We start from the raw sequence: 22,605 nt of genomic DNA on the forward strand, positions 1-22,605 counted from the left end.
TGTGCTTCTTAATATCGGCTCAAGTGAAAACATTTCTCACCTGTGATCTTCTTATATCCTCTCCTGACTGGGAGGAATATGTCCCAATAAAATAGGGAGTTTTCTTGTCTGACCCTGACAAAAGACATTTCAAATTAGCTTTAAAACAACAGGGGAGGTGTGTCCAAAGTGTGGCCCAGGGGCCATTTGTGGCCCTTTAAATTATTTTGTTTGGCCCCAGCCACAAATCAAGATTGGCACAAATTTGGCCAACAGAACATAAACAATTGATGCCCACAGACATTTAGAAATTGTTTTTTTCTATTAATAAGGTAACAGTTCAAAGTCCTTTTTAATGTTCTTTAATATACAATTTTATAAAAATAATATTGGTTTATTATTGCACAAGGAAGCTCCCTTAAAAACCCCAAAAAGAACTAGCTTTTTTATTTTTCAATTTCATTATTTCTGTAGCTAAACTAGCCAGTTTTGGCCCCCTGGAGAAACAGTTTGGACACCACTGCATTAGGAGCTCAGGTACACAACCCTGAGGAACGCCTAAATACCAACCTGTGTACTGCCGTTTGTGTAAACTGTCTCCATAATACGTGTCGAGTTGCATAGATGACTGTGCCCTCTGGTAGTTTGAGCTGTGTCTTCTTATCCCCAGCATGGCGGGCGAGGATGTCGCACTGCCACCTGGTGGTGAACACAAAACAGGAAATGTTTACCTTAAAGTTAGGGTAAAATATGGATGATTATCCCACATTTCATACCTGACTGGATGACAGGGGACATCTGCAGAGGGCTGGTGGGCAGGGTCGGTTGGGATCGGTAGCGGTCTCTCTCCAGGGTGGACACTGGGGTGACAAAGTGAGTGTAGTTCCATCCGTCCTGTTTGCATGCGAGACATCACAACAAGAAGTCAAATTCCCTGGGAAGATCAAGCTTGTAACTGGAATGTTTTAAATGTAAAGAGTAACCTTTGTTAAATATTCCACCCACCTGCTTATAGAGACTCCTCAGCTCTCTGTATTGCCACAGTGTGTTCAACACCTGAGCAGCAGCCTTTACTACTTTCATTGAGTACCTGTAACATGAAGAACCTTATTTTACTTTATGTTTAACCCCAAAAGGACAATACCAAAAGAAGCAAACATTAAATCTAGAAAATATATTTTTGAACTTATGTGAGCAATGTTTTCTGCATACCAGAATATATATCAATGGTTTGCCATACTGGTTTATTCAAACATTGATTTGCTATGTTGGATTATATGAATATTGAGCTTTCCATACTACATTTGTAGCCACTGAGTTTAGCTATAATGAATAAATGATATGAAGATGGAATTTCCATTTTGCACCATTTGAGCATTTGGCTTGCCGTACTGAAGAATATGAGCCTTGAGCTCATGTGAACAATCGATTTTCTATGCTGGAGTAAATGGACAATGTGTTTGCCATACTGGAAAAAGTGCTGGATTTGCCGTACATGATTAAATAGGTATTTAACTTGCTGTACTAGATTATATGAGCATTGGGTTTGCCAAACAGCTTTCTCCCCACTTCTGTTAATCATCATGTGATGGCCTGCAGCACTTTCTGCCATTCAACCATCTTTAATTAACAGTTCATGAAGGAAGCAGCCTCTGTTTTTACCCTTTCCCTCGTCCTTTGCTGATGTCCACCAGCTTCTCGATGCCGCCGCTGTCGGCCAGAGCTTTGGCGTTCTCCATGTTGCGGCTGGTGACCTCATGCAGCGTGCAGCACACCGATGCCACCGTGTCGTCGGACAGGACAGAGGGAGTGCCGCCCGGCAGCCGGTTCACCAGGTCCCGCATGGCGTACTTTCCTGACATATTCAGACATATTCATCTCAAACAGCTGCTGCTTCTCCTGTTTGTCTTCTGACTGTGTGTGCGTACCGATCAGCTCCTTGTTGCGGCTGTCCAGCGCCATGTTTCTGAGTGCGGTTGCGACGGAGCAGACCACCCGATCGTTGTCCATCCTCAGCAGCTCCACCAGGATGGGCAAACCTTTCTCTTTACGCACAGCGGCTCGGATGTAGGCGGAGAACTGCAGGTAAAAACACAAACTGACTGAACGCTACATTACTTTTTTATTTATATTGAGAGACAAGAAAGAAAAATGTACTAAACATTTAGTGCCAAAAGCATATTACTAATTTCAATATTTCAGAACAATAAGTGAATCTGTGCTTCAAAATAAATTAAACAACCATTACAACTCTATTTCCCAGGGAAAGATTACAATCAAATCTTTCCCTGGAAGTCCAGATTTAAAGGAACTCAGTGTTTCGGGTGTTTTGCAATTTTCTGGAATTTAAAGAAGTGTCAATTAATGTGCATTAAATCACTTTAAATGTTTATCCATCAGGTATTTAGGGTTGCTTTCTTCTTTATTTTGTTACCTTTTTAACCGTGTTGAGCATTATTTATCTCTCTTCTGTATTTTTTGTAGCTGGACAGCCTCAAAAGTACAGAATGCTTCGTTGTGATGAAGTGAGATGTTCTACCTTCCAGTTTCCGGCAGAGAGGTTCTGCAGGGAGCCGGCGGCTCCCTCCAGGGTGGCCGGGTTGGAGCTCTCAGCCAGCAGGTTGAGGTACGGCTTCACCACCATGGGGTGCCACAGCAGCTCCGCCCCCCTCAGAGACTGGCAGAAACCTGGGATGGGGCCGATGCCGTCCCACTGCAGGGCGGACAGGACGTCAATAAAGCTCTGAACTCAGATCAGGAAACGACTCTTTCCTCCGCCGTCGTACCTTGCCTTCGGGCCAGCCGCCCCTCTTCCTGCCGCGCCGTCTCTTCCCCCAGCACAGGTAGTCCAGCTCCTTCACCGGCGAGGAGAAACCCAGCAGGGTGTCCAGCTCCTGGTTGCCGAGGAGACGGGAGGACGGCATCTCCACCTCCAGGCGGTACGAGAGGTTCCTCAGGGTGCAGACGCTGTTCTCCACAATCTGAACAGGAGAAACGTTTTTCCATTTAGAATAATTCACCCATCGGTTTGTTTTGTTTTCTTCTTCACAAATTATAAGTTGAGCCTGAAGGTGGCGCCACATGAAAATATTTGGAAAATCTGAATTTTAATCCAGTAATTGCCAAAAGACAAACATTGTTTTGTTTTACTTTTAAGCAATACATATATCTGTTCTTGTTTGAAGTTTCTAGAAACCACATAAAGTTTTTGTTTCTATAAATATTTAGGACCACAGCTGAAGGTAAAATCTTTCTGCTGGAACAAGTCAGGCTTTTGGTTTTGCATAAAAAATACGTTTTGATCTGATTAACTCAATAAAATCTAACTGTAATTTATTTTTATAGGTCTTTTGCATAAGCCACCAGTATTAGGCTCCCCAATATGAATATCTGAGTCCAACTTTAATTAGAAATAAAAACATATATTTTATAAAAAGTTCAGATTGTTCATCTGCTAAATAATTTATTTTCTCCACAAAGTTGTTTGTTTAGTTACATTTTATATGAGTAATATAAACTATTGCTTATATAAACCATATGGATAAATCTTAAGACGACCTTTGATAAAAACAACAACAACAAAAATTCCCACAGCTTTACTTATGATCCAAGAATACATAATAAAATAATAATACAACTGTTTATTTTATACATATAAATGTTTAATGTTTGTTGTTCTATTTGTATTGATGTGTTAATAGTGATGAAGTCAATTAAAATACGTATTTTATTCATTATTTGTTAAACTCTACTCATTTTTTGTGCCAGAACCCCTAGAATAAAAAAATTGGAAAATTGCTCAAATAAATATTGATTTTCTTTTTAACATAAAATTGTTGTTATTCAAACTTATTTTATTTTATTTTTACAAATGGCCCCCTTTCTCCCGTCAGTAGCAGCCCCTGCATTAATCATTTCTAGGACCGGCCCTGATGCTGGATAGGAAGTTGGTTATTTTATAGGTTTTCCTGCATATTTCAGCATGATGACTGAATTATTCAATAATAAACATAGAAATTTGATCATATTAGAGGTTAAAATGCAAGTGGGTGACAGTGTTCAGCTGAGTTCGTCTCATCCTCAGCCTCTCTCCTGCTGGGAAGAAACTGAGAAGCGCGGCGGCGGCACCTTGCTGTCGTAGTCCGAGGTGTTGACGCAGGCCTTCAGGATGTGCAGCAGCGAGTCGACCAGGCCTTCGCAGCAGCGCAGCTGGCTCCTCGCCTCCTCCCCCGCCGAACTCAAGTTCCTGACACACAAACACACCGGCGGTTCAGACGGCGGTTCAGACGGCGGTTCAGACGGCGCTGCAGTGCGCGGGTTCCCCCACAAGGTGGCCTGAAACCTGCCCGGATACAGGAGAGGAGGGAGCCGCCCCTCCAATAGGAGCGGAAGGAGAACGACCGCACAGCAGCACTGAACTCCCACAATGCATTTCTATACCATCAATCTACAGCTGCACATCAGCGTGAATGAAGGGAAGAGCTGCAGACTGCAGAGGATGGAGTTCGCTCTCTGGGAGATTCACTTCAGCTAAACTTTGGATAAACACACTTCACAGTTTAAAGCAGCGGATTTTTTTTTCTCCTTAAATTGATTAAAAAACAAGGAAAGCTTTTAAATGAGTCGCATCAACAATTCACAGCTGCATAAAATCTGCAGCATTATAGAATCGTTAAGATGACAAATAAACCCAGATGGAAGAGATCAATGTAATCAAACATCCAGCAGCTCCGCAGCTTAACGAGGCAGAATCAAAATAATTCAACTTTTTTCATAACTACAAGCTTGAAAAAGTTCAATTTTATGTGACAGACTAAAACAAAGTGAAGATACATTTTCAACATTTTATTTTACTGATAAATAGTATGATTTCTATTGATTTTTATGCATCCTGATACATTAGTTTGCAACTTTACACTAAACTTTTTGCAATAATAGCTAAAGATAAGAGAGATTAAATGGAGGGCATTTGTGAACATCAAGTATTTCACAGATCTTTGAATGGATTTAAGCGTGGACTTTGACTAGGCCATTCTATCTTGTTCCAACCCATTCATCTGTTTAGGATTTTTGGCTATCCCTAATTTATATTTTTTATTTAAACCATTAAATTTTAGGGTAAAAGAAAATACAAGACAGTTAAAAGTGCTTCTGCAAGACTTGATATATATTTTTAACACAGTTCCAACATTTAGTTCATGCTGTGAGGTGCGTTTGGTTGGCGGCTCACCTCAGACAGCCGGTGGTGTTGCGCAGCAGCATGGAGGACTGGAACTTGACTTTGTGCTCTTCGCGGTGGGAGGCGGTGCTCCAGCCCGAGTGGGGGATGACCACTGTGTTGGTCAGCGTGCTCAGGGCGTCGCGGATGATGGTCATCTTCACAGCGTCGCACGAGGAGAGGTTCCACAGGACGCCTGACCAATCAGAAACAAGCGTTGAGATCTTTTGCATTAGAAACAAGATCAGAAACAACTGGTTTCCTTATAAAACAGGAAACACGGAGTGATGTTTTAAACATGCAGGTACATTTGTGAAAGTTAAGCATGGAGTTGTTGAAGAGCATCTTCAAAGAAACGGAGCATCCTGCTCTGTAATCATCCCAATCCACAGCTGAGTGTTCAAGAGCAGCAGCTCTCAGTGAAAGGACTCTCCTCTGTGTCTCTAGCAGCTTCAGATCCGCTGGCGCTCCACAGTATGTGCCGAGCCATCGGCGCCGTCCTGTTTCCAAAGCACATTATCTGAGCATCTGTCCCGGCGGCTGTGCCGAGATCCGCTCTGCCAACAGTGTGCGGCGAGTGTTTAAGCCTCTGCCACTCTCACCTCCCACCAAACAGCCAATCCACGGATTAATGCGCCGCCTGCGAGCCAGCCAGCCGGTCAGACGGCGCCGCAGAGCGACGCGCAGTCGTCGAGCTGGCCAGCTGGCCGACAGACCTCGCTAGCAGGAGAACTCCCACGCACATCACAGCGGGATTTCAGAGTGTCACGTTAACGTTTGGAGACAGATTTTGGTCATTTGGATGCTGAAATCAAATGTCTGATATAATAAATATCCATAAAGCTTAAAACTCCTGAATTAGTTTAATAATTTATTGCAGTCAAGGCTGAACTCATCAATTGTTCAAGATGCATGTTTGTGCAGAAAAACATTTTAACCCTTTCCAATCTGGTTGTATTTCACTAAATATATATATACAAATAATTTAAATATAATGTGAGGTTTCATTGCAAGGTTCCAATACTAAAAAGATAAAATAATAATTTAAGAAACATATTTTGTTTTATTAAAAAACACACGTTTTATTATATATATTGTTATAATTTATATAGTGTTTAATTTTTGATTAAACAATAAATATATATATGTACTTTTTATCATATAAAATATATATATTTATAATAAGACTAGTGTTATTTTAACAAGTCTCCATAAATAAGTAAAATATATAAAAAACATGAAAATTTATTTTAAAAAACATTCTAAAAATATACATAAATTACTTTTTTAATATCATTTATAATTTTTTTCTACTAATTTTCATGTTTTTTATTTATTATTTCATTTTAATGTATTAGTGGGAGTATTACACTGAATACGTACATATTAAATGTGCAGTTGAACAACAATAAGTTATTATTTCCATTTGAGTAAGGAAGCAGACCAACTTAATTCTGATTGGTTAGTGTCATGAACAGGCTCCGCCTTATGATCCAAATAAGGCAACAGGGGCAAAGAGTTTATCAATTGCCCCACTGCAGAATAATGTAATGATGTATCTGTTTTTAAACTCTTTCCTTAATGTATCAAAAACTGTATCAAATTATGTCATATTGTGTCAAACATTTCGTATCGCATCTAAACTGGTAGATTGTATCAACATATCAGATTGAAACATGTTGAAAGTTACTCTTCTGGATTGTATCAAATAGTATCGCAGCAAATTCATGATGTAGCTGCAGATAGCTAAGCGGCGCAGAGTTAGCCGATGCTAACAGGCGTACCGGTGACGAGCTCGCGGACTTCGTTGTCTGTGGTTTTTCTGAGGAGGCGCAGCAGAGCGGGAACGCCGCCGCAGTTCCTCAACGCCACCTTGTTGTTGTCGGTGGCTTTGCCATAAACCAGGTTCCTCAGAGCTCCGCAGGCGCTCTTCTGGACCTCAGGCGTCTTGTGATCCAGCAGGTCCACCAGGTGCTGGATCCCTCCCAGGTGGCAGACCTACAGATCCAAAACCAAACTGTTGAGTTTGTGTTATTCCTAAACTACTAAACAATCGACTGTTTCTAAAACTCTTACTCCAGATTTAAATATGTTTCCTCTTCTTTTCTTCTTCTGAGTTTAAATTGTGGTTGAAATTATTTGATTCTGCTGTGTCTCTAAAAAACTAAAAGCTCATTTTAAGGCTGCATCTAACAATTATTTTACTTATTCATTGACCTAACCTTAATTTAATTCCTTTTTAATAAAGAAAGTAAACATTTTAGTGCCTGTAAAGCAGTAACATATAATTTCTTTAGGCTTTGTAATTTGTAGCAAAGGATGCATCTGTTTTTTACAGAATTTGAACCAAATGAACACTTTAGGAGTTATAAGTACGTAAACTTACAGACAAAGAAGGTATTTTAATTTTAAATGCTAAATGTATGTATATGATGTACAGCTTTTGCTTAATTTCTACTCTAAGAGCATTCTGCCTTTTTTTTTAGTCTGCATACTCCCGTTGACGAAGTAAATAATCAACTAAACTAGTTGATTATTCTTTTAATCATGATTAATTTTTAAGGAAATTCGGCGACATTAAAAGCCTCCTGCACATGAAGCCACAGTGAAAACGTTAGCTGCAGGATTTCAGTGCTGAGAGCGTTTGGCACTGATGTCAGGTGGAATTTTCTTTGGAGCAGATGGTGCTTTGGCTCTGAATCTGGCTGCCTTTCCTAAAAAATCAAATTTAAACTTTAAAGGCTTAGAAACGCCCAGAGCAGCAAAGCATAAAGGACAGTAAAATGAAAAACATCCTGAATAGCTGGTTTAGAGAAATAGAACCGCATTTACTTCATGAAACTCCAACAGCAGCAGGTTTTCTCAGCGTGACGCTTGTCGTGATGCATCGACTTATTTTTAGCCAGACCGCCGCCCAGCGTGCCTCGTCACCTTACCTCCACCTTCACCCTGTTGTCTCCGTAGCACAGGTGCTGCAGGTAGGCGGCGGCGTTGGCCTGGACGGAGGGGAAGTGATGCTGCAGCATGTGGATGACCTCTGGCAGCTCCGGGTCACGCCACGCAAACTCCCTGAACACAGACAACAGTTTGTGGGTCAGTTTGTTGCTTTTGGATATCGACTCCAGCTAAACATAATTTTTTATAAGATGCTCTAAATATTTTCCATTTCAAAACATTTTCAGAAACAGTTTCTCAGTACCTGGGATCCTTGTGGATGCTTTCGATGGATGGCGTGCGAGTGATGACCCGGTCCACCAGCGCTGAGTGTCTGTGGGAGTACACAGGCTCGGTGGACACCCTGATGGAGTCGACGAACGCCGCCGCTGAGCTCAGCCCGTAGCTGCTTCTTTGGTACGGCAGCGTGCCGCAATGGCTTGTGGTCCGAGGAAGAGTCCCCATACCTGAGGGGCGACATGAGTTAGAAAATACAAAAAACACGACTACGTTATGAGCTCTAAAAGGAGGCTAACCATTTAAACTGAACACAATGTCTGAAAGGCAGCTTAAATAACGACTAAACAAAATTAAAATGGCTCCTTGGATACTTCACTATCGCCCTCCACAGAGCGCTCAGCTGTAATTCTTTCCATTAGGAAGCTGCAAAGGAACATGAAAGGCTTCAGTCTAATTAAGAGCTGACCTCAGGGAGCAATAATAATCACAGCTTCCCAGCCTGCAAACCACAATTTACAGAGTTTTCTTTTAAAAAAGAAATGATCTGAGGAGAAGCAAAGGCCTTAAGACGAGGGGAGTGGCAGACTTTGGTGTGGAGATCAGGCTGTTTGTGCCATTTAAATATGAGTTAAATGCAAATTAATGCGCTGGAAGAAATCTGAAAACTTCTGTGTTAGAAACTGACGCCAAAAATCATTTTCTTCCCACAACTGGAACCAGCTGAACTATTATAGTTTACTTGGGAGGTTTATGACTGTTGAAAGGTCGAGAAAATTAAATATTATTATGTGACCATAGTAAACATATTCACACCCTTCACATTAGATCACAGAAATAAACATCTGAAAAATGTCTCTTTTAATCTGAGGTCAATGACTTTTACATCTTTACCTTCAGTCCAGCCACAAACAAACAAAAGAAATCTTCTTTTACAATCTCTACTATCGGGCATTTAATCAAATTTTTAAATTACAATAATTTTACTAGTTACATATATTGCATCAAAACACCTAATAAAACCTAATAAAACCTTTTAATTAAAACAATGCTCAGTTCTTTAATGTTTGGTGGATTCCTGGTCCAGTTCAACCAGCTGCACGACAGTGGCAGCATAATGCTAGGGGAAACAAGTCTAAGATGAAAGTAATCTTAAAGGCAGAAAAGGTTTGATATCCTGAACAGCAGCTCTAAACATGCAGCCAGAGCTGTAGTGTAGCTTTTTCTGACCTAGTCAAAGTCCTGATCTAAATCTAACTGAGAGTCTGTGGAAACGATATCTTCAATCTACAGAGATATTGCTTTTTAAATAATAGAATGAGCAACATGTTCTGCAAAGCTGCTTCATGTTGCTGCATCGCTTACACTCTCAGTCTGTTTCTGGTGGTTGAGGGAGCAGTACCTGTGTTTGCTCTGTAGAGGGTGCAGTACCTGTGTTTGCTCTGTGGAGGGAGCAGTACCTGTGTTTGCTCTGTAGAGGGAGCAGTACCTGTGTTTGCTCTGTAGAGGGTGCAGTACCTGTGTTTCCTCTGTGGAGGTGCAGTACCTGTGTTTGCTCTGTAGAGGGTGCAGTACCTGTGTTTGCTCTGTAGAGGGTGCAGTACCTGTGTTTGCTCTGTAGAGGGTGCAGTACCTGTGTTTGCTCTGTGGAGGTGCAGTACCTGTGTTTGCTCTGTAGAGGGAGCAGTACCTGTGTTTGCTCTGTAGAGGGTGCAGTACCTGTGTTTGCTCTGTAGAGGGTGCAGTACCTGTGTTTGCTCTGTAGAGGGTGCAGTACCTGTGTTTGCTCTGCAGAGGGTGCAGTACCTGTGTTTGCTCTGTAGAGGGAGCCCTGGGGGTCGTGGGTGGGGCTGTGGTACAGGGGGCTTTGGAAGGAGCGGTCGTCGAAAACAGGCGTCATCTGGCAGTCTGGTGACAAGGCGGCTCGCAGCTCGGGGTCGATCTGCGTCCCGTGGCCGGCGTAGGAGCTGTGCAGCCCTGCAGGAACACAAACAGCCAAAACATGAACCCTATTGACTATTTATTGACCAATTATTACTATAGATCAATGCAAAGGGTTTTAATCATCTTTATTATAACAGTTTTGGGGTTTTTCATTACAATCTAATTCTATATTGTTGTGACTTTTTGTCTAATTCAGTTCGTTTTTAGTGAGTTTGCTTGTTTTTATTCCTAATCATTAGCAAGTTATAGAAGTAGTTTTAGTTCTTTCAGACTTTTGAAAGAACTAAAAGTCTGAAATCAATTAATGTATAAATTGACTGAATATTTAACAGAAGATGCCATTTTCAACTAACTGGTGTTTTTTTCCAACCTGTACTGTTGCTATTTTGCGGATTAGCATAAGTCTGACGTAAAAATCAATTTCACATCAGTTTGAAAACCTGATTAACAGATTCCAAAACACAAAATGTAGAATATTATATCTATAGTTTCATTTTTCCCCATTAATCATCATTTTTTTTCATTCCAGTTAATGAAAATGTTCACTCCATTTCAGTTTTATTCACCTTTTTGTGGAAAACATACATATTTCATGGAGACTTGGTGCAAAAATCCTGCATGCAAAGCAGAGAGAATTCGCCGTTCGGCTTAAAATCTGCACCATGACTCTGGTCATTGGGTTTGCTGCAGGCCTCGGCATCAGCAAGTCAAACAAACGGGGTGAAGGGTTTTTCCATCCTCCAATCTCACAGCAGATCAGCTCAAAGAGCGCTCCAATTATAAAGAGGCTTCAGGGCAGAAGAGGGAGGGAGGACAGACTCAGTGGATCAGTTGAGCAGCTCAAGTGAAAGATTTGCACATAAAGCTGGTGATGAAGGAGTCATTTCCCTGCTGCGCTTCTCTTTTTTATGATTTACATAAATTTCCTGTTAAGATCAATTGCAGAGCATAAAGAAATATGAGCCTGGGACAGTCAGGGCATTTATGTCTCCCTTTTCAGTCTTCAGCTGCAGAGAGCAGATCTGTAATCTGCAAGTTCGAGGATTTTAAAGGCAGAAGGAAAGAGCTGATTCAAGAAGAGAGTCTTGGACCGACTCATTTATTATTACAGCAGTTATGAAACGGGATGTTATTTAACTCTATTAATAATGAAGACGACTCTATCGTAAAGTCCCCAGGAGAATTAAGTCTCTTCTAAGTTTGTTCAAATGTTTTAGGATGTTTTTAAAAAGTAGATTCTTTTATTTTTTTCGTCTAAGCTGCACAAATAAACATTATTTTAATAAAACATAAGTACTGTAAGTTGGATTTTGTAGGATTTTAGCTTAATTAGTGAAACAAATCGTCTGTTATTTCAGATATTGGGTAAAAAAACACCACCAGAAATATTAGACTATTATATAATACTGTAATAATTTTTATTAATTGTGCCATGAAATCCAAAATGTATTGACTGATGTATCAATAATGATACAATATATGAGAAATCCATGTGAAGATTCATTACAAACATCTAAAAAACTATTAAAATGATTAAGGTAAAGACTCAAAAGTACCTTAAAGGAAAAGGAAACTTTAGTTTAAATAGGATTGAAGTTAGAAAGTAGGACAAGAACATTTTGTCCAACTGATGCCACACAAGAAACAAAATGAAAAATGTTTTTCACTTGGATTTCAGTTTCAAGCTAACAGTTTAAACGCTAGAAGAGTTTCAGCTGATGTGTTTTTAAAACTATTAGTACCATTTGTTCTTCTGTTAAAACCAAACATCGGTGCTTTGCTCCAGTTTTATAGTTTCTGCTGAGTTTAGACGTCTCCAAACTGGTTCTCCCAAACATCAACAACACTTCTTAGAAAATGTTTTTTTGCAATAAAAAGGCTCACCAGTCAGCTTCTGCTTGTTGGCAGATTCCCCGTCACTACCTAAGCTACTATTATTACTGGCCTAATCATGTGGCTCCATCTATTGCTTATCTCCCTCATGTAATCTGGGATTATCATGGATCTGCAGAGTAACCCAGAATAAGTCTGGAAACAACATATATGCCACTTAGCAGGAATTTCTATCGCATTTTCACACATGCAGAAGCATAAAAGAGCATGAAAGCGTCTGCAGCTCTGCCTCGATTTGAACAGCCACAGCAGGATGAAAACCATCTGCAAATCTGTGCAGCGTCGGGCTTTGCGACAGAATCAGACCTATGTGGGTCAGAGTGAGCGGCTTTGGGCAGCATGCAGGAGTAAATCTGCGTCTCTGCAGCCTCAGCAGGGAGAGCCGTCGATAAACAGCTAATAAAAGCAGGAGGAACGATAAATCTGTCTTAATGTTTGCAGAAGAAAGACTTTGCAGCTCAGAGAGATCCTGGTGCCAAAGTTAAACACAGTCAGTTCAAAGCTACATTGATGCGTTTCTTTTTGGTGGGAAATTTGCTCAGCGTACGCCTCAAAGACGTTTGTAAGCCGGGCTCAGTGAAGAGTCTGGCAGCAGCACAGAAATAATCCTTTCTCAAGTTTCTCAGCAAGACGCGGCTGTCTTACCCAATCAGAGAGCCGCAAAGTGGAAGGATTGGATCTCCAGGGATGTCAATTAGCTCCCATCATCTGGCCACAAAGTTACAGCTAAATGTCAAAAACGAGAACTGATAGATCGCTCTTTCATCCGATGGTGGAAATAATAAATCAGCAGCACTGAGGAATCGACAACAGTGAGAAACTTCAAAGGTTTTTGGTATAATTTTATAGCAGGTGAGGATTCAGATAACCAGGGCTGCAAGTTACAATTATTTTAGTTTAATCGAAATATTATTTTTCAGATAAGAAAATCCTTCTTTTAATATCTAAAATACAATAATAGCATTTATTTAGTGAGAATTTGATCTTTTGTAGAAGCTAAAAATATTTCTGACATCAACATGTGAAAATCTCAATCCTTTCTGCTCGACTCGATATCAATACTTTGATCTGTTGATTAGTTTTTGATCAATCAATTAATCACTGTATACCAGAATTTGCTTAGTAGGCCTTTTTTTTAATTTTTTACAAAATTTGAATCCTGTTGAGGAGTTTTGTATTTACAAAATATTTTTTTTTATCTTAAATGGAAACTTTTTATATATTTTCTTTTTTGTGCAGTTTTGACTTAAGAACGCCTCAGAATGTGTTTTTTCAGTCTTAACACTCAAGTTAACAATTAACAAATGACTAAATTAATTAATAATTATTTCAATAATTGATTCATCATGATTCAGGTCTAGATAGAAATAATAAAAAACAAAGTGGAATAGTAGAAATTTCTGAAACTGGTTGAAAAGAAAACACAATACCACAAGGAAGTGAAGCAAAATAAAAAGATGTTATGATGCAAGAAAATAAGAATACAATCTAAATGTTAAATTTTAATGGCTGAAATGGCAAAAAAACAAAGAACCAACTGTGAAGCAAGGTGACTTTTCTCCTCACATTAAAAGCTAGATGCAGCATCACAACGATCCAGCAGGATAAATCTGACTAATATGAAAGGCTGTAAATCTGGGGATTCAGTTTAACCACCCAGTGGTGAAGGAGCAACTGTTGATACTAAAACAGTTTCCTGAAATCCAGCAGATTCCCACTGATCATACTAGTGAGTCTTTCTGGCTTGTTTTCCTCCTGCACATCAATCATAACGTCCAACGTTGTGAGCATGAGGCCTCGGCTCAGAGTGAAGCCTCTGTTTTCCTCTCTTTTACACCAGCTTGCATCATGAGATTCAGCTGCGTTTGGAAAAGTTTCATCTGCAAACGCAGGAAGAGAAAACCGAGTCTACATACAGTAAGTTAACTCAAACCAAAACTAGATTATTACATCAACACAGAAAATAGTTTCACGTTTATCTAAATGAAATCTATCTGCTCAGATTGTGACCTGAGGTCAGCTGACCTCTCAACCTTTCCTTTCATATTACAGATTCAAACGATGGAGGATTGCATCACTCCATATCCAGCTCTGTTATAGGAAAAACAGAACAGCATTTTATTTTCTTTAAGGGAACCAAAGCAAAAGCTGTAAAACTATTATTTTATGTTTTTAACAGTTTCCAGCAGGTATTTATTCTATTCTATATTATTTCACCAAAAAGTGTCAAGTCAAACATTTAAAATTTTCTGATTATTCTCACAAATTCTCACACATTTTAGAAAATCTTTTTGAAAAATTTATGAGTTTGAAAAGTTGAAAATTTGCTAAAAACAAAAGTAAAACTTTTTGAATCATCCAAAAATGTGAAATTTTCTTGACAACACAAGAAAATAACTGAACCCCAGAGTCAAAAATTTGCAAGAGAAATTTTCGAGCTTCAAAAGTGGAGAACTTTCAACTTTTGAAAGTTTTAAATTTCTAAAAGTTGCACATTTTCTAGAAAGTTGTGGATAAGTTGAAAATAATCTCAGAAATATTCTAGAAAAAACGAGCAAATGTCTGAGTTGAAAAGTAATTTATTTTCTGAACATTTCTGAGGTTAATTTCAAAGTTTCTGAGTTCTTTCTAGCAACTTTTCAACATTTCAAACTCAGAAATGTCCTTGTTTTTCTAGATAATATTTTATAAATTTTTGGTGGAAATTTACTTTTCTTTATTTCTATAAAAAAACGCCCCAATATGCAGCTGTGAATCGATAACTAATCGCAGGTTGATACCAACAGGAGGTGTTGGGTCGTGTTTCTGACTGACCTATCAGGCTGTCTGGGCGCGGCAGGGCGCTCCTCTGGTACAGGCCGTACGGATCGGCGCCGTACGCCAGCGACTGGCTCTGTCTGGGCAGCGTGGAGCCGTAGTGCTGAGGCATCGCCGTCATCCCAGAACGCAGCGGAGACCCCGTCAAAGCCCTCCCCTCGATCAAGGACAGCGTGGAGCCCAGGCGGACGCCGCCTCCAATGCCTCCTCCGTTTCCCAGGGCCTGGGTGGCGTCGCTGGGGGAGGTGGGAGACGGGCAGGAGGGCGGCATGGTGGTGCCGGGGAAGACGGCGGCAAGCGGTTTGGGCTCAGACAGGATGGGCGAGTCGTAGGTGCTGCCCTGGGACGTTCGCATGGAGATTCGGGACGGGGAGACGGTTCCGGTTGTGCCGCAGCCGGGTGACTGGCTCCTGGAGGGGAGGGAAGCCATTCGCCTCAACATCCGACTGGAAGCCTGGGAAAAAGAAGAGGTTAGTCTTCACAATCCAGTGGAAATGTGACATTTAATTAGTCTGATAGAGGACTCTATTTTTATTACTCCTTCCATAAATGGGCTTTAATTTTCACAGGTCATTATGTTTGTGGGAATACTATTAAAGTGTGCTTGTGTTGAGTAGGAAATGTTATTAATTTGAGCTAATGGGCTTGAAAATCTGCTTTATGGTGCAGAAAAACACTCAAAACCATCAGCAGTGATACAGTTATACTTTTAATAAACAAAAATTTTTAAAGATAAGCTGAAGAAAATGTAATTTAATTGAACTGATTTGATGCATTGGTTAAAAATCGAAGCTTTCCAGATGTAAAACATGACCAAGCATCCAGGGAGGCGGCGAAATAAAGAGAAAATTGTAATGAGTTCATTAATATCTGCCGTTCCTGTTTCATCTGTCACACAGGGAGAATAATGTGACACTTTAAAGGTGGGGAATAATTTGACATGATGCTCATGGCAATAATTACCGGGCCTGCAGTCGCTGCTGTCAGTCAGAAGTAGAAAAGAAACAGGAGGCAGCTGCCAGTGGAAACGGTGAGAGCAGAAGATATTCTTCCTCCATAAAGTCGCCATGGTTGAGCTTCATGGTCTTTTGTTCTGCTCTCGTTTTGTTAGCGGCCTAAAATTTGTGTTTTTAACTTCGGGGTTTTTTCATCTAAAACTTCACAGTAATAAGAGGAAATTAAAAGATTTAATCTACTGTCCAAAATGAACTATTCATAGAAACCTGGATATAATTTAAAATATATTTCTTAACTCACAAACTTAACATCCAGTAGCCATTGGGCTTAACAAGTTACCACAAATAGTAAGAAACTAATATTTACATTATGGGTGTAAAATATTAAACTGTATTGTATATTTGTTTTGAAGTGAATACTTGGTTTTGACTGTGGATTATTAAGTACAAAAGTCAGAGTACAAGAAAATATAAGGGAAGAATAATTTGCATTCATTGATTTCTGGAACATTTTATGTTTTCATATTTTTAAGTGTACTCATGTGACAGTTGTTTATAAAAACAGGAGGATAAATTTACATAATTTCAATCCCATTCAGTTACTTCCTAGTCACAGGAATGCAGAATTCCCAGCTGAACCAGTAGCTGCTCCAGTGGTTTAGTGGTTTACCCGCATGAGTTACCAACTAGGACAAATCTTCTTCTTCTCTTGTTCCGCTGCAGTGCTGCTTATCATTCTGAATAAAGCAGCTTCCTCTGATTCTCAGCAGACACTAAACCTGGGAGTAGTAAAAGACGCTGACCTGAACATTCAGAGTCACATAAAGACAGTCACAAAGTCGGCCTTCTGTCACCTGAGGAACATTTCCAGTCTCAGCGAGATGTAGAGAAACTCATCCATGCATTTATCTTTAGTGGCATTGATTATTGCAACAGGTCTGCCTATAAAATCAATCAGATCCAGAACGCTGCTGCTGGCAGTAAGACAGAGAACATCACTCCAGTTATACAGTCCTTCCACTGAGAGAATAAATGTACTTAGTTTATAAACGACTGAACCACCTAAAGGTCTGGTGTTGTTGTCATAGCAACCTTCCAGACCTCTGAGGTCTTCTGGTTCTGCTCTGCATCCCCAGAACCAGAACCAAACGTTCAGCTTCTATGCACCACAAATCTATAACAAACTTTCAGAAAACTACGAAGCAGCCAAAACACCGACTTCCTTTAAATATAAAAACCTCATATATGCTTTTGAAACATTAATCAACACGTTTCAATCATGGACTGTTTGTTCTTTAAATTTGTATTTTTTTGTGTTTTTCTGATGAAATGCAGCGTTGCTGAAATGTGCTGTACTTACAAACTTGACTGGTTGATTAAAGTGAGGTTAAAGGTCAAACCCTACCTGCCCAGAGGCTTGACCTTCTGCTCTGGGGCTTCTCGATATCGAGGCTCGAGGTTCTGAACGCACCACGTTCTGGTTGCTGTAATAACTGACGCTGCTGTCTTGGTACCCGCTGTCTGAATACGAGGTCATGTGGGCTGAATGACCTCCTGACCCTGAAAAAACACAAAATAATCACAACGCCACGTCATCACAGATTTATTAAATATCATGGATTTGTGCGTTATGGTTTTGTGTTGCTCCTTGAACAATCTGCTGTCCTACTTTCTGCTGTAGGATGAGGAGGAGGAGGAAGAGGAAGCATGTGGGGGATATTTTTACACTCTGATACCACTCCAACTGTATGGAATACAAATAAACCCAAAGGCAATTTGTTTCAGCATTTCAGATTCTGCATATTTACCAAACTGGGAATTAACCGCAGAACGTCGGAGGTTAAGCGGCTTTCAGAATCATAAATACGAGCCGCGTTTATGAGACAATTCCTATAAATTATTTAAAAGTGTGGAGAAAAACAAAACAAACAAAAGGCTCAAATCAGAATTTACAGCCACACCAGCTGCTCCGCTCCATCACCCGCCCATCTTTGGCGGTTTAACAGATGCTGCCAGGAGGCTTGATGGAAGCAAAGTGTCAAACGCTCCAGTGAAGGTTCCTAATGTCCAACAGAGAGCCGCTGCAGCTGCAACGCTGAGCTCCAGGTGTGAGGACGAGAGGAAGTTTTACAGCTAAAAATAAAACGAGAGCAGCAGAGAGAAGACAAACTTTAGTTTCTGGGAGTTTTAGTGATCCGGAAAAAGCTGGAATTGTTTTTCATTTTGGTTAAAAATGCAGAAACATTAATTAATTAATTAGGTAATTTTACTGATTAAATTATGAAGAAATGCCTTTTTGACCAAAATACGGAGGGTTTATTTGTTTGTAAACACAGCTGATGCACTCAAAACTTTACTGCCTTCAAACGCTTACTGGTTACCATGGTAACCTGCATTTATCTTGATGTTTTAGCCTGTTGTCAGCGAACTACAACTGTTTACAACACCGTGATAAAATATAAATCATTGTAAATCATTTTATTAGCCTAATTGTAAATAGTTACAATAATTTATTCTTGCATGCATTCTGAACGCGACCTGCACAACAGCAGGGAGGAAGGGGGCGGAGCCTCCATCAGGCAGCCATGTTTACTTTAAAACATTTTAAGAGTTGTTTTCAAGCGTTTATAAGTCGTCATTATCTGCAGTTCCATTACAAATGTGTGCAAAAGTTTCTTGATCTTCCACTAATGTAAAAAAACACCCATTAAATAAGAATTAAAATCACGAATGAATAAGTTCGTTAACACGATAAATTTTTTCCACCAGCAGTAACATCCAGCTGTTGATCACGACTCATGAGATGCGAAAAAACTGTTTTAACTTTTACCAAATTAACTTGTTGGAGTTTTTGTAGTGGATTTAATGAGACATCCACTCCTAGAAAACTTTCAACTCTTAAATATTTTAAACTTTTGTTCAGATCAAACTCTGGCCTCCAGAGTAGCAAACCGCTAATCCTGCTGATTTTTCCAATTAAATCCTGTGGAAGCAGCAAAGTATTACAAAGTTTCTCTTGCTGATGTCATTGTGCTCACACATCTGTACGCAAAACAAAATTTTTTTTGCTTTTAAAGGACAAAGATGCTGTCCTGCCAAAAACTATTTCAATCTTCAAGAAGACTTCACTGTAATTTGAAAACAATCTGATCTGCTGTCTGAAACGTTAGCGTCCCCTCCGTGTGTTTCGTGGATGTGGACGGACCCTCACTGTCATGCAAGGAGGCGCGGTCCCCTTCAGGCAGGTACAGTCCTTCCTCCACTAGGTGGCGACCTGGTGCCTCTGCAGCCACACCCTGAGACTCTCCACCTATCACACAACATCCCTGTTAGCCAAACATTCATCTCTGGATTCAAATGCTCTAAACATTCACAAAGACGTCTTAAAGTCAAAGCGGCAAAATTTTTCATTTAGGGTTTTGTATAACTGATTATCAGGAGATGCATAATGTAAATAATAGCGCTGAAGGATCTTTGACAGAATAGTAAATGGTTCAATTCAAAGCTCATGGTCAGAGGCTGAAATATTGTTTTGTTTTGCTTGACCGTCTGGTGCTGCATGCCAGCAATCCTCAGTCCTCTGGAGGCTATAAAACGTCCTCATCTGGAAAAACGATGCCGCCCGGCTGGCAAATTTATAAACATTTGATTCTTTCTGAAGCTGCAGGATTAGGAAAATACAAGAAGCCTCAAACTAAACTTCAGACTGACGATCACAGAAGCAAACTGCAATCAGAGGGCAAAGATATTAACATAACACATTAAAAATAAGGAAGTATACCTGCAGATCTCCATGCATACGACTTCTCAGAAGAGCTTTGGTAGCAGAGAAGAGGAGGAGGAAATGGAGGAGACAGGAGAGCAGAGGGTAAATTAGATCACAGAGGAATAATTAATGTTCAGTCGAACCAGGAAGGAGGAAGAAGATTCGTTCAACTAAAAAAGAACAATCACTTTACCCTTAAACAAAAAGCACAAGGAAAATAAATGAAGTTTTGAAAGCAGCCCGTCCAAAAGATATGCAACAAAATGAGTTTATAAGGGTTTTATATTTTATATAAAACTGCCAGATGTCATTTTGTTTTGTGACGCAACCTTAAAACTTTATCAGATTGTAACCACTTTACAGTAACTACAGACTCAAAGCCATAAAAGTTTTAAGTCACTCCTTTCATCTCAAAAAGCCGAACCCAGAACTGAGGAGCCATTCATCATGTTTCTGGACACGTAGAGTAATTCAATAACATAAAACTGCAATAAACTCAAACCGGGCGGAGAAGTTTGAATTTATAGTTCAGTTTCTTCCATCCAAACTGGATCAAAGTTGCTAAAATATTTTCAGGGCTGTGAAAAAGATTTCAGATTTCTTCTGTTTCTACATTAACTGCAACACTTCAATGTTTCAGAAAACTAATTTTAATATCAGACAAAAATAACCTGAGTAAATACAACCAGCAGTTTTCAGGTGAGGATTTCATTAATTCAGGTTTAAATCAATTAACTTATTGATTCAAATAATCACTAAAACAGGAGAACATCCAGTTTTAATTTTAAAGAGTTTTTTCACAGTAAGTCAGTTTGGTTTAATGCTTTAATCAACATTAATAAAAAACATTTTTCTTATGTTGTTTTTGATTATTAGATACTTTTTATGTGATCAAAACAAATAAACAGAAATCTGTAACAGAAACAATATAATTGTCTAGAGAACTCAGAAATAAAATAATTCTGAATTTCTTAGATGAAATTATTTAAATCATCGTGAAAAAAGAAAAACAAAGACAGGATCTACCTGCTACTGTCTCCCGCTGGCGACTCAGCTCCCAGCATGCACTTCTCCAGCTGGCTCGCCACAATCTGCCGCTCCTCTTCCAGCTCCCGGGTCAGTCGCTCAAACTGGAGCTCCTGCAGCGAAACATGAACAGAACAATAACAAACCAACGTTTTCCATAACACAGCAGCTTTTTTATTCATGCTAGTTGGAATTAAACAAAATCAGCTTTTTGGACTCTGTGATAGAAGCTTTTCCTTTTCAATCTATTTTCTACAGAAGAAATAGGATTCTGACACTAGCTAAATAGCTAGTGCACTGGTTTAAAAGCAAAATAAACAATATATATGTAACGGGAAGGAAGTGAGCGTGGATGCTTCGTGGTTTTATGCTAAAAATATATCAGACATTGAGAGAGATTTAGAGGACGTTATCTGGAACAGAAATCTGGACAGGAGCTGACTGAGCAGCTGTCACTAGGCAACCCAGACAGGTATGTGCTGTCACCTGTTTTCATTTTATGATGAGTATTTTATATGCATTTTACAGAGCAATTAATTTATCTATTGGCTGCAAGTGTGTTGGTAGCAGGCTGGCTTATAAACATGGTTCAGTGTAATATGCATCGCTCTGTGTTTAGTCACACTATTTTAATTTAACATTTTCTTTATTTTAGGGATTGTAAAGCTAAGCTTTGTCTCAATATTTGCAATACATGTCATACAGGTTGTTCTTAAATGATGGTTTACCAAATGAAGAAGCAGATTTGGGTTTTTGGGCTTTATGCTAATCTGTGGAGGCAAAGAAAAGGAAAAACTACACGGAAAGTCTCTAAATTTGTTCGTGAGACATGGATCTTAGACACAAGCAGCTAAAATAAACTTTCAGTGCAGGATGGTTGGGCTCCATCTTAGAAATAAGACCAGAAACTCAATAATCTATCACGTTTTTGGGACTAATTATTCAAATCAATCTGGCTTTATGTAACCATAAAGAACTTCCAAATTAAATGTAATAACTGGCTGTTCCATCCTTGGAGGCAACAAATGCCATCAAATGTTCTGAAAACCAGGCAGTCAGTGTTTTAGATGGATGTGGAGGATTGTTGACCCACTCTTCTTTGCAGAATTGGATGGTTTTCAATCATCAATGTCCTCTTTAAGATCATGCAACAGTCCATCCTGGTCTTTTACATCATAATCCCTTTGAAACTACAAAAGACTTTTTAAATCCACACATGCCAGCTTTTCATCTATTTCCTTTTTGTTTTTGGGTCAGCCATGAACGAGCTTTTCTCTCATTTCTTTCACCAACATGCTAAAGCCATCGAGCTGCTGCTGCTGATGATGATGATGACGACGATGAAAATAGCAAAGCTGGCCTGATTTCAGAAGCAGCCAGTCCGTTTCTCTGAGCAAAAACCAACTCCGAGAGTTTAGCGACTTTATTTCAAACACCTGAGTGGACGCATTATCATCTTAACTGTAACAGCATGAAACATCAATAATCTCAATGAGGAGGCTGAACACTCAGGAGTAATTTTGCATTTTTAATCAGTGTTGATTCTCTGATCCTCGCTAATTGGACAGATGTTTGTGGACTCAGAGCTCTTGATGCTCGCAGTCGGCTGCTGTAATCTGCTGCAAAATGTTGTCCTGATGACAAATTGACTTTCATTAAAGCTTTTTTACGTTTTAGTCGTGTTTATGAAATGTAACCTCCATTTTGTAACAGCATTCATGCATCGTTTCTACTTGAAATGTTCTGCTGCAAGATTCAAAGTAATTATATTTTAATCATGTGGTATTTCTGTTTTTTGTTTTATTGTTTTAGCATGGCGCTTTAATACAACGTCA

The 22,605-nt window shown here is 39.5% G+C and overlaps 1 protein-coding gene across 6 annotated transcripts in view; it reads right to left on the bottom strand.

The window, feature by feature from the left end:
• The window catches only part of LOC122827033 (plakophilin-4-like), a 33,477-nt gene that overhangs the window by 2,025 nt on the left and 8,847 nt on the right, over positions 1-22,605 (bottom strand). For 3 of the 6 annotated variants that reach the window (XM_044109529.1, XM_044109532.1, XM_044109531.1), the window contains 19 exons: positions 20,771-20,883; positions 19,760-19,794; positions 19,184-19,288; positions 17,384-17,538; positions 15,020-15,476; positions 10,175-10,345; positions 8,397-8,598; positions 8,134-8,266; positions 6,982-7,195; positions 5,210-5,393; positions 4,108-4,225; positions 2,766-2,960; positions 2,519-2,692; positions 1,908-2,058; positions 1,642-1,834; positions 985-1,069; positions 756-873; positions 550-678; positions 41-114 (listed from right to left, as the gene is read on the bottom strand). In XM_044109529.1, coding sequence (XP_043965464.1) covers positions 41-114; positions 550-678; positions 756-873; positions 985-1,069; positions 1,642-1,834; positions 1,908-2,058; positions 2,519-2,692; positions 2,766-2,960; positions 4,108-4,225; positions 5,210-5,393; positions 6,982-7,195; positions 8,134-8,266; positions 8,397-8,598; positions 10,175-10,345; positions 15,020-15,476; positions 17,384-17,538; positions 19,184-19,288; positions 19,760-19,794; positions 20,771-20,883 — 3,006 coding nt within the window. Of the gene's footprint in view, positions 1-40; positions 115-549; positions 679-755; positions 874-984; positions 1,070-1,641; positions 1,835-1,907; positions 2,059-2,518; positions 2,693-2,765; positions 2,961-4,107; positions 4,226-5,209; positions 5,394-6,981; positions 7,196-8,133; positions 8,267-8,396; positions 8,599-10,174; positions 10,346-15,019; positions 15,477-17,383; positions 17,539-19,183; positions 19,289-19,759; positions 19,795-20,770; positions 20,884-22,605 lie in introns of those variants that run through there. The other 3 variants (XM_044109530.1, XM_044109534.1, XM_044109533.1) reach the window with 3 other exon arrangements.

Source organism: Gambusia affinis, linkage group LG24 (genome assembly GCF_019740435.1).
Source record: "Gambusia affinis linkage group LG24, SWU_Gaff_1.0, whole genome shotgun sequence".
Classification (NCBI taxonomy): domain Eukaryota; kingdom Metazoa; phylum Chordata; class Actinopteri; order Cyprinodontiformes; family Poeciliidae; genus Gambusia; species Gambusia affinis.